Source organism: Periplaneta americana, chromosome 2 (genome assembly GCF_040183065.1).
Source record: "Periplaneta americana isolate PAMFEO1 chromosome 2, P.americana_PAMFEO1_priV1, whole genome shotgun sequence".
Classification (NCBI taxonomy): domain Eukaryota; kingdom Metazoa; phylum Arthropoda; class Insecta; order Blattodea; family Blattidae; genus Periplaneta; species Periplaneta americana.
In genome coordinates this window covers 212,368,606-212,381,826 of record NC_091118.1, presented here as the reverse complement: position 1 = coordinate 212,381,826, position 13,221 = coordinate 212,368,606, and the positions used below count along the sequence as shown (strand labels likewise).

The 13,221-nt window shown below is 35.8% G+C and overlaps 1 protein-coding gene across 1 annotated transcript in view; it reads right to left on the bottom strand.

Annotated features, from left to right (window-relative positions):
• LOC138695103 (27 kDa hemolymph protein-like) overlaps window positions 1-6,810 on the bottom strand; it is a 38,200-nt gene extending 31,390 nt beyond the window's left edge. The window contains exon 1 of the mRNA XM_069819496.1: window positions 6,509-6,810. Coding sequence (XP_069675597.1) covers window positions 6,509-6,560 — 52 coding nt within the window. The 5' untranslated portion in view covers window positions 6,561-6,810. The remainder of the gene's footprint in view (window positions 1-6,508) is intronic.
• Window positions 6,811-13,221: the final 6,411 nt, after the last annotated feature.

Below are 13,221 nucleotides of genomic sequence, written 5' to 3'. Positions count from 1 at the left end.
GTCCGGCGACACAAACTACGTTATTAATGCTGATAGCAAAAAATGAAAAGAGGGGAAAGTTGTTGAAAATACGTAGGCTAGTTTTCAATCTAGTGTGCTTGAATTTTCAACATAGAGGCTGTATAATAGTACAACACACTAGCCAGTCCCAATGCTGCCAAATTAGTGGCTTTTCTGCTAGTTCTACCGGATTTTATATATGTACTATTTCATGTTGAAACTTTCGTACACTACTTTTAACACTTGAATATAAATAATTGATTAAATGGCGATCTTACTCGTGTTAATTACGTAAGCATGTGCGGCTTACAGCTGTTTCGGTGCTACTTGACACCATCCTCAGTGCCTACTAGATCTCGGCGCTATCTCAACTTCGCTGCCTGTTGTGTGGGTGCGTTCGTGTGTTGAAGAGTTGTGTCAAATAGTGTGTGTGCTCTGAAATTGATCTGTGTGTTGAGAATTTGATTAGGGTGTGTTTTAGTGTGTCTGTATATTTCATATTGTTCTAGTGTGTTGAGATTTTGGTTTTTGGGTTGTATGTGTAGGATTTCCATGTTGTATTTATGTTATTGTATATGTGGTTAGCATTAGTTATGTGTTCGGGATATGTAGATGTATTGTGTCCTCTGGTTATTGCTTTAATGTGTTCTTTGCATCGAGTTTGGAATGATCTGCCTGTTGTCCAATGTAGAAACTGTCGCAACTATTGCATGTGAGTTTGTATACGCCTGTGTGGTTGTATTTATTTGTTTGTGTGTTGAGATGTCTTTGTAGTGTGTTTTCTGTTCTGTATGCTATGTTGTATTTCTGTTTTCTGAATGAGGATGCGATCTTGTGTGTGTTTTTATTTTCGCATGTTAGTGTGATGTATTTCTTGTGTTCTTGTGTTTGTGTTGTGTTTTGTTTTACATCAAACAAAAGTACTCCTATCTGCCTTTGTGCTTATCATGAGCATTTAATTTAAGCAATTAATGCCTTTCACAGATCATCAAAGCTTTCACACATTTAGAATTGTTTCCTTGTAAACTAAATGAAGACTGGACATAAAAAAGGCTGTAAGTGCCATTATCTTTGAAAATTAGTATAAAAAAAACTATGTCCCTGGCTCAATTCACTCAGAAAAATGATAAGTCCCATTTTAATTTTATTAAGAACCTAGCTTCTCCCTTAGATGTGCAAAATGTATGATATGATATTCCTAGCTGCACAAGAAAGCTCTGTTTTTTACAGTTTATCTCTTTGGCCCTTCACATACAGCCTCTGTTATGGCTAATCTTTATTTAAAGACGCATGTTGACTTAGTGAATGCTCATGACGTAAAGATATGCTTAACAATGAGCTACAGATCCTTGAGTCCAATGAACTTCCATCTGAATCTTCAGAGTATGTTTAGAAAGATGATGGCTCCTAGCAGGAGGTTTTGTTGAGAAGCTTTTGCAACATTAGTTCACAAATCAAGCACGTTTATTTAAAGCTGGAATAAGTAAAGACCTACCAGGAGAGAGGAAATGCTGGATCATCTGTGTTTGACAAAGAAAAAAAAAACTGTCCATTTTACATATAGACTTTGCAGAGAATTTTGCTTGCATTACATAGAATGAAATTCACAGCCACCACTGGGGTCAATTTTAGAGAAGTCTTTTACATGTTGTCTTTGGCATATAGACATGCAACATACTAGGTTGTAGTAATGTTGCTTCAGATAACCTACCACATTCTAAAGAAACCATTTTAGCACATCTTGAACTACTTTTTAGAGGCATACTTTCTCAGTTTGAAGTTGTTATTTTATGGTCCAATCAGGGTTGCCAGATTCTCTCATGAGGAATCCAAGACAGGTGATGATACTGCTTACCTTAACGTGACTAACTTACATAGGTCTATTTGAATTAATTCAATTTGAAATACAACTGATGTTATTCGTTTTACTTACTTACTTACTTACAAATGGCTTTTAAGGAACCCGGAGGTTCATTGCGCCCTCACATAAGCCTGCCATCGGTCCCTATCCTGTGCAAGATTAATCCAATTCATTTTAATATATCAATATGCCTGGTAAATTATTAATAAATATTTAATGAATTTCAATCTTAAGGCATATAAACTTGCAAATGTTTATTTGCTATTTAATCACAATATATGAACGTTTTCGCCGTTTAGGGCATCTTCAGATTTAGCGTTTGTACAAAGTTGTCTGATTGACATTGAGTAATTTACAATTCATTTTAATATATCAATATGCCTGGTAAATTATTAATAAGTATTTAATGAATTTCAATCTTAAGGCGAAAACGTTCATATATTGTGATTAAATAGCAAATAAACATTTGCAAGTTTATATGCCTTAAGATTGAAATTCATTAAATACTTATTAATAAGATTAATCCAGTCTCTATCATCATACCCCACCTCCCTCAAATCCATTTTAATATTATCCTCCCATCTATGTCTCGGCCTCCCTAAAGGTCTTTTTCCCTCCGGTCTCCCAACTAACACTCTATATGCATTTCTGGATTCGCCCATACGTGCTACATGCCCTGCCCATCTCAAACGTCTGGATTTAATGTTCCTAATTATGTCAGGTGAAGAATACAATGCATGCAGGTCTGTGTTGTGTAACTGTCTCCATTCTCCTGTAACTTCATCCCGCTTAGCCCCAAATATTTTCCTAAGCACCTTATTCTCAAATACCCTTAACCTATGTTCCTCTCCCAGAGTGAGAGTCCAAGTTTCACAACCATGCAGAAGAACCGGTAATATGTTATTCGTTTTATGTATTTAAACTATTTATTTAGGGTCCAAACGTTTAAATTTGTTACATTTTTCCTAGATTATGAAATTTCCTTTGAATTATTGATAAAGCCTAGAAAATAATGTCATATTACAGCCTCATCCATACTAGTAACACAAACATTTTGACGTGACAAGTCTACATAATGTCTTTTCATACCACCTATTTCATATAGGCCTACTAATAATTAAGAACAATCCAGCTGTGTGTGTGAACTTTGCAGCGAATTGTGTGACTGATATCATGTAATGACTTGCAAACGCAGAGCTGTGTCATTCACAAAATTTTGCAACAGTGACTGAATCGGGCTGTCTTGTCCCTACACGATAAATGTTCCTAATTTGTTTCTACATTCCGGGACAAATGTAACTCAATCCAGGACACAGGACATATAATTAAAATCCAGAACAATCCTGGGAAATCCAGGACGTCTGACAACCCAGGGTCTGATGGCCCCTGCTCTCAATTTAAGAACCTTACTTGTACCTTAGATAAGATAAGATAAGATAATAACTGCCTCCCATTGGAGGTAGCCCAGAAGGACTCAGTATACTCTCCTACATGAATTTTACAATATTAAATGTTTACATAAATTTTGTAGAAAGAAAATTAAAATAAACATATATGAATATAAAGTGAATAAAAAAAATTAAACAGAGTGAATATGATGACTCAGAATTTGGCAAGAGCGTTTCAAAACTGAAGTTATGATGTCAGCAGTAAGTGTCTGTGGTAGTTCAAAAGTCTTCCTGAAGCTTTCAAAGAACTTGGGAATCACACCACGAGCTCCAATAAGAAGACCAATCACCTCAATGTTTTCAAGCTGGTATTTTGCTTTGAAGTAATCAACTGTTGGCAGATAAATGTTGATCTTTTCTTTATTGACATCCTCCGGCTGGCTACTCCCCGTTTCAATCCTTATGGTAGGATCAATTATATATCCTTTCTTGGTAGTCTGGGAATACGCTATGATGTCAATACGTCTAGAGGAGCCATTAGTAGCAAGGCAAAAAACTTCCTCTTCTACTATCCAAGACTTTTTTCTTAAAGCAGTTGCAATTAAGGATCGAACATGATGGTGTCTGGCATTTCGGAGGAGTAAACCTCTGTTACACTGACCTAGGACGTGGGAAAGGGTTTCAGTCTCCGGGCAACCATGTCTGCACTGGGATCCATCCAAAGAGCGACCAGGTACTCCTCTAACTGCTGCTAAATTGGCGTTCATTTTGAGGCAGGTTACCCATTCAGATGTAGATAGTCCAGACTTATTAAAAATCCAGGCGTTGGCTTTAGGTACTTGGCTGTACAATTCTACACCTCTACTTAGCAGAAAGTACAAAAAATTCATCAATACTAAAAGTAGGCCTACCGGTACTCTCAATACCTACTAGAGGATAAGTTGAAATAACAGGGCACTTAAGAATAATTAAATATAATTTGGCCGACATAGTGGGGGAATCGGTACATTCAGTGACCACTTATTCAAATGGCGTTTTTAAATGAACTGAGATTGAATTCTTACAACATTTTTACTAATAAATCAATTTGGTATTGAGAACATGTCTCAAGGTTCATCACTTGGACCTTGTTTGCAAATTTATTGCAACTTCGTTTCTGCATTTACTACCCAGAATCTGGTGTTATGTAATGTATTGTCATTGGACAAATAGTACAGCAGATAGGCTATATAATAATTATTCTAAACGAGGTAGAAAGCAATGATGAATTATTCAGAGGATGTAGTTTAGTTCTTTCACTGCTGATCAAATATACAAAAACTTACAACATTTGAAGGTTGGATCTACCTTCTTCATATTTAGGCCTAGGTGACTAAAAGGTGAGAAGAGTATTTACTCACTTCGGTCGTAATAAATGGATAAATTATGTAACTGATCCTTTTCTGCTATTTAACAAACCCAATTAGCCACTGGCGTAGCTCAGTCGGCTAAGGCACTTACCTGCCGATCCAGAATTGCGCTCGGGCGCGGGTTCGATTCCTGCTTGGGCTTATTACCTGGTTGGATTTTTTCCGAGGTTTTTCCCAACCGTAAGACGAATGTCAGGTAATCTATGGCGAATCCTCTGCCTCATCTCGTCAAATACCATTTCGCTATCACCAATCTCATCAACACTAAACAACAGAGTTGATACAGCGTCGTTAAATAACCAAGGAGGGGAGAAGAAACCAACAAACCCAATTAGTACTTACAAAGTAACACTCATCTGAAGAAGTAAATCCAACCTTCGAAACGACATTTTTTACATATCTTAACCAGCAACGGAAAAAGTCAAGCTACACCTCCTCCAAGAAATACGAAGGTTACAAGTACAGTACTGCTCAACAATATTGTAAGAGATTTGTGTTTGTATGAATACATGCTATGAGTAATACTGTATGGATCTTTCGTTATATCTCTGCCTCTGTGCAACGTCATAGTTTGCGGTGAGAGAGAGAGAGAGAGAGAGCAAAATATTGTACTAATCTGACATAAAAATTATGTCCAAACTCTGACCTTACACTGAAGCAAGGAGTGACCAGAGCATTGCAATGAAGGCAACCAATATCTTTTGTTTTGCTTTTTAGTACTCTGATGCCCACGATCAACAAAAGCCACTTCAAACTCAATGGTCACTCATGGCAGAGATATTATACAATATCTGTACAACACACCCTGCTTTTCTGTGCTATGATTTCACCTTCTGTTTCCACTGTCAATCTCTCAACGTTTGACACACAATCAAAATAACACGAAGTTATGTTCGTTTCTGAATAATGTACAGACAGAGGTGAAATTTCAATTTTCTGAACTACTCAAACTAGAAACCTGCATATTTGTACAGTTTTCATGCTGCATACAAATCGTTCCTTACGAATACAAATAATATCTGTACAAAGTTTCATCTAAGGAAACATTTCAGTATACGGATTCCTTCCTCACTGACAATTATATCTTAGAATACTAAAAAGAGCAATTTGTCTGCGTTTGTCGAATGCACATCATCATGCTTACGAAAAGGCACTTTTCTGTGCCAATAATTTAGTTTGGTGCACAAGATTGGAATTTTGAAGAGAGAAAGGAAGGAATCCGTGTTCTGAAATTTATCCGAAAAGCTAACTTAAACGATTTTTTCTGCAAGAATTAGGTACCGGTAATTTTGTGTTCGTGGTGTTTACGAAGACTATATTCTGAAATTTAAATTATCACTTGAAGAAGTTACATATACCGAAAATATAGCAATTAATAATTATTTATTATTAATCAGGCCTAATATAGGCCTAAATGTTTTTAGGATATTTTTGAGCATGTAAAGTGTAAACCTATTACATTCGAGCGTAGAATGTGTCAATCCCAGTACTTTCTCCATGTTCAGTACGAGAGTGAAAGTTGCAATTAACGCATTACGGGAGAAAAAAGTTTTATTTTCACATGAAAACACTAGTCATCCAATATACAATCAGGACGAACGACTCGACAAGACACATGGGGCTACATATCGATCAGCTGACTTTTATACAACTCAAATATGACACGAAGTTGAACATGAATATCTATATAAATAATAATATTCGGGAGGACTACCTCTTTTTTTATACACCACATAAATACACAAGTACCTGTCAAGTTCTTAATGCAATGAAATGATGATGATGTATTAAGTAAAATATGATAAATTGAGTTTTTTTCCATTTCAACAGAGTGATTGAATGCAGCTTACCAATAAGTACTAATGCAGAAATGACACTCCATCTAGTAGTTATAGAATACATGTTTGTGTATTGGGTAGACTAGACGTCTTTCACACAGATAACCTCAATAAATACACGCGATTTGTATAAATAGTATAGCTACTGCTTGCACTTGTCTTGCTGTTTCGACTTTGGACACCACAGATTCGCACAACACATCCACACACAACGCACTCAAACACACCGCGCTCTGAAGGCACACTAACTGCTTCAGCGTCTCCTCAAATCTGAGCTTTCATTTTCTCGTTGTCATTATCACACTTTCCTTTCAGCTGGCGGAGTGAGGTTATGTGTCGTAGTACGTAACCTCTACGCTATTGGTTGGATTTTTGAAAGTCTTTGGCGCCAAATAATATTTGTGTTACAAACCAATATAATAAATGAAATCATCCTGCCTATGAGTGGTAATCAGTATTTAATGATCATTACTTTATTTTAAAATTAATTTCATCGTTATATATTGCATATTTGTACTATTTTTATATATGTAACGTACTTAACAAACGAAGGAAAATTACCAGTCAATCAACCAATGAGAATTCAGTATTAGGATCGAGTTTCGAGAATACATTATTGCCATCTACCGGCATGATTACTCTCGCCGGGTTATTTAATTTTTTTTTCTCGTAGATACGGATTTTAAAACAGGATGAAAGGTTAAGTATGTGCAGTATGTATTAAGATTAATTACAAATCAATAAAAAAGATGTTCAAGGACTGATATGCAACAGCAAAGACCATCTGTCCATCTCACAGTTCATTCTGAAGTAGGGTTGCGAGATGAACTGTGGCCGAGTTGGAAATTATTATTATTATTATTATTATTATTATTATTATTATTATTATTATTACTGCATTAAAATATTGCAGATGTATAAAAATTCCTTCCTGTGTAATATGGTTAAAAAAAAAAGGAGCAGTTTGGTAGACGATCTGAGGTGTGGCAGCAAAGTTTTCAAAAATCTTAACTACAATACCATTATTTGTTTTATTTTCTTGCATTGCAAAAGTTAATTATGCGTTGTTAAACATGTTACGCAGTAGACCATGTTAGCGAGGAGAAATATTTGCCATGTGTATCCTATATGAATACCTGGATGCAATATTGAATTGTCGCGGATTCGATTCCCGATGGGGTCATGGATTTTTCTATTGATCTAATACTTTCAGTCACACTGTGGCCCTGCGGTTTACTCAGTCTCTAACAGAAATGAGTACCAGGGACTTTCCCTTGGAGTAAAGGCGGCGAGTACGTAGGACTGGCATCCCTACTGCCACTGAATGTCGATTGTCTGTAAAAGTGGGAGTCTTAACCTCTCGCCACTTTCTGGGCCGATTTGGCCTGTCATGGGGTTGACTTTACTTTTAGTACCTTTAATTAATAATTAATCTGTGATATTAAGTGCACGTTAGAGATTTACAAAAAAAAATCTTTTTCGTACCGGTACATTATATAGGATGATTCACGAGGATTTACCGTCCCTTACGGAGCTATTTCCGAAGACATTATGAGCAAAAAATGTCATATGAACATTTGTCCTAATCTCAATATTTTCATAGTTACACTAATTTGTAGTTGTTAGTAAAATACCATTATTCTAGAGTTTTAAGGGTAAAAGAATATTACAGATAAAGAATGAACTATTCAGGAGTATCATTTCTTTAATTAGCTAGTATTCTGAAGCTAGAAATGTATTGTGAATTCCATAGCTGCTTGTACAGATTTTTTTAGCTACAAAATTACATTTTCTTATGCATTTATCACAACAATTGTTACAAATCACGCCACTCTTGTAAATTCTTCAAGACTGTACATTAGGATGCATAATTAAACTGTAAAGAATCAAGTTCCTGAAGTCGTATGATTTGTAACAATTTTTGTGATAAGTGCGTAAGAATTATGTAATTTTTAGTTAAAAGTTGAAAAACAAAATCTGTACAAAGCAATTAGCAACACATTTTTAACTTCAGAACACTAGCCTATTAAAGAAATGATACTTCTGAATAGTTCATTCTCTATTTGCAATATTTTTCTACCTTTAAAACTAAAGGAGAAAGGTATTTCACTAACAACTTCAAATTAGTGTAACTCTGAAAATTTTGATATTAGGACACACGTTTATATGACATTTTTTTGCTCAGAATGTCTTCGAAAATAAGCTCCGTAAGTGACGGTAAATCCTCGTGAATCACTCTGTATAAATTATCCGAAAACGAATCAGATTACTTCGGTATTGTCAGAAACCAAACCCGTTTTCCTGCTCCCATTTGTTAAACGTGTGTTCGTCAAAATATTCACTGCGTTGAAAAATATTCACCACAATCGCTTACTTTATTTTTATTCAAATTCAGATTTTATTTTCCACATTTTGCCACTTAAATTGTGAGAAGAGTGGGAACTTCAAGAGAGCATCGTGTGTGTATGTGTTCAATATAGTTACTGTAACTTGATTGGCATGACGTGTTGAGGAATCGAAATACTGGATCATTGCATAACATAAAAGCTTCAATTGTGATACAAATATTAGGTGCGAATTTTGCTTTCCTTTGAGTATAGGCATGCTGAGAGAAGGATCTTTTATCTGTGGCAGAGAAGAAATAATAAACAGTATTTTTTTTAGATTCATTGTATTTCACTGTGTGTACTTTTATTTGAATAAATTACTACATTACGAGTCAGGAAAAAGCTTTTACAATCAATAAAATTTCCTCCCATCTTCCCGTCAATTCGAACCCTGGATTTCAGTGACACTGCATAACGTTTTGACGTGAATTCGTCTTTAAAATAAGACCGATATGTGGGGTACAGTAGAACCTCTATTATCCGTCAACTCAACATGACTTTTAAATCTATTATCCGTGGTAATCAGGGGGTAGGCTGAACAGTTAATCGAAAAAATCGGATAATCCGTACCATAAAAGATTTTCGTAAATTTAATAAATAATTATTACACTTTAATTAATTGATTAGCTAGCGGACTTACTTATGTTAATTATGTAAGATTTGTGCGGCTTACAGCTGTTTCAGTGCTTCACGCACCATCTTCAGAGCCTACTAGATATCGGCGTCATCTCGAACTTCTCTGCCTGTTATGTGGGTGTGTTTGATTGTTGAAAGGTGTTGAAGAGTGGAGTCAAATAATGTGTGTGTTCTGAAATTGATCTGTGTGTTGAGAATTTAATCGGGGTGTGTTTTAGTGTGTTTGTATATTTCGTATTGTTCTAATGTGCTGAGTTTTTGGTTTTTGGGTTGTATGTGTAGGATTTCCATGTCCGCATTTATGTTATTGTATGTATGGGTAGCATTGGTTATGTGATCGGCGTATGTAGATCTATTGTGTCCTCTGGTTATTGCCTTAATGTGTTCTTTGTAGCGTGTTTGGAATGATCTGCCTGTCTGTCCTATGTAGAACTTATCAAATTCTCAACACACAGATCAATTTCAGTACACACACACTATTTGACTCCACTTTTCAACAACTTTCAACAATCAAACACACCCACATAACAGGCAGAAAAGTTCGAGATGACGCCGAGATCTAGTAGGCTCTGAAGATGGTGCGTGAAGCACTGAAACAGCTGTAAGCCGCACAAATCTTACATAATTAACACGAGTAAGTCCTCTAGCTAATCAATTAATTATAGTCAAGTGTTAAAAGTAGTGTACACAAGATTCAAAATGTCTTACACTTTCGTATTTTCCTCCATGATCTTGTATGTAACACGCTAGGTAGAGGATCAGAAGTTCACTAATTTAAGTCAGGTTGTCAACGAGTTTTTAAGGGACAAGGAAATTCATTGTAAATGGCTTTATGTGGAAAGATAGGAATAGTAGAGGTCTCGTGTTGAAGACTTACCACAGTCTACTATATACAGTCGCGAAGCTCAATATGTAGTAAAAATGCAAACATGGGTAGTTGCCCACCACTAGGATCGCTACTATCGCCTCATCATCGCAGATCTCTCTCCTAGCAGACGACAAAATATGTTACACTTTCGTTGTCGTGTTCTTTTGGAAATATTAACACCTTCCTTCCATTATTGAAATATTAAATGCATAAAGTTAATTTATTATTTTAATGAAGTATATTAAATTCCACCATAAACTCGAAGATACCTGCAAGAAATAGATTAATATTATTTTTGTTTGTGCGAAACGAACTGAAATTTACTATAATCGCTTCACTCATTCAAGATTATAGCGATAATTAACTATGAAACCAATAAATATTAATTTGCATTTCCCTTTACAACAATAATAATGGAAATATGAATTAATGGAGTAACTTACGTGTACCGGTACTTGTAGGCTTATGTGGTTAACAAAGTGGGATGAGGTCAAGCAATAATAATCACACCAGAATTGGAAATAAAACGTGATCAATACATTTTATTGTAACAGACTTTTTCTACGTCTCTAGTAAAGTAACAAATAAAAATAACAACAAAATTAACAGCTATAATTAAAAACATATCCTTTGAAAAAAAAAGTAGGTCTAAGCAATAATAATCCCACCAGAATTGAAAATAAAACGTGATCAATAAATTTCATTAAAACAAACTTAATTTTTCTACGTGTCTAGTAAAATATTATTATTCCAATTATTGAATTTTAGCCATTAACATTTTCATTACAACCAATAACGAACATTTCACAAGCATCAATGTGAAATACGCAACGAGCTAGCACTCGACGGAAATACGACACAATCCAAAGTCGACCTTGGACAGTCTATTGTTTCTAGTTGCTAACCGCTTGGAGCGCTTTATCACGAGATTTGCAAAAAATCACCTCAAGCTTCGCGACTATACAGGGTGTTTAAAAATACGGGGCATAATTTCAGGTATGTATTTCCCACATGTAGACAATCAAAATAGTTCATTACAACATGTTTCCTGAAATGCTTTATTTCCGAGTTATGGCCTTCACAACATTGAAATTCGCCGGAACGTTTTTTCTTTCCGCAGGTCGTTGCCTCAAAGGAGACATTAAGAGGGCACTCTGACAATTCATTCCGAGGCGAAGGTTACATTCAGTGTTGTGTAGGCGTTAGACTTTGCGACATGTATTCAAATCAAGAGCTGGCAGAGATACACTTCATGTACGGTAAGGCGGACGGCAATGCTGCGCTGGCTCGTCGTTTGTACCAGGAGAGGTACCCACAGCGACAATGTCCACATCAGAAGACATTTGTACGTCTCCATTACCGTCTGTGCGAGTATGGAAAATTTAACTCTCCTGGTTTGGGAAGGAGACGACCAAGATCTACAACTCCAGAAGTACAAGAGGAGATTCTGGAGGCTGTGAACATGACTCCTTCTATCGCTTCAGAATGAACTGTCAGAGTGCCCTCTTAATATATCCTTTGACGGCAAAGACCTGCGGAAAGAAAAACGTTCCGGTGAATTTTAATGTTGTGAAGGCCATAACTCGGAAATAAAGCATTTTCGGACACATGTTGTAATGAACTATTTTGATTGTCTACATGTGGGAAATACATACCTGAAATTATGCCCCGTATTTTTGAAACACCCTGTATATAGTAGACTGTGGACTTACATACTTTATACACTTATCCTTAATTTATATTAAATTACACACAGTTGTAACTCTCGTATTCTGATGCGAGATGAACCATAGTTTCTCCTTCCCCAAAGAATTGATGATACTTAGCACAACACGATTTCTTTTCATACCCGTGAAAAATAATTCATATATAAGTTATAGGGTATATAAAGTACAACTCGAACAGTAGACCATACTGTGTAATAGTAAATAACACTCATGTGCAGTACCTAAGTGATATATTTCTGTAACAAAAAAAAAAAATATATATATATATATATATATATATATATATATATATATATATAGAGAGAGAGAGAGAGAGAGAGAGAAAGACAGTCGGGTAATCCATCAATCGGTTAATAGAGTGACGGACAATCGGGGTTCTACTGTATATAACGATGTTACGTTTGCAGGGTGATCCATTCCGACAACATAACTTCGCAACTAATAACAGACCGATTGAAATACGAGTAAATGTGTCTCGTTCGGTCGGGTATACTACTACGATGCAAACAAGGCCGCGGTCATTTTGGTAAAGTTAGAAAATTTCCGGGCAGTAGGCCTATATCTTCGCACTCCGATGTGCTGCGCCCTGATTTTGGTACGAAACGAAATATCTCGTCTCGATACGTATTCACGTAAAATCCACGGCTGTTCCCCCGATACAGCCACACCCATTTTTTAGGATCAAGTTTAGATTAGGTAGCGTACTAAATAATTTAATGCTGATGGTTGATATACTGTAGACTATACGTAGGATTAGCACGCAAAATAAATTGATTAACACAATGCTTTTATTTATAATAGGTAACAGGTCTTTACTTTCTAACTTCGCTCTAGAATATGCCATTAGGAAAGTACAGGATAACACAGAGGGTTTGCAATTGAACGGGTTACATCAGCTGCTTGTCTTTGCGGATGACGTGAATATGTTAGGAGAAAATCCACAAACGATTAGGGAAAACACGGGAATTTTACTGGAAGCAAGTAAAGAGATAGGGTTGGAAGTAAATCCCGAAAAGACTAAGTATATGATTATGTCTCGTGACCAGAATATTGTACGAAATGGAACTATAAAAGTTGGAGATTTATACTTCGAAGAGGTGGAAAAAT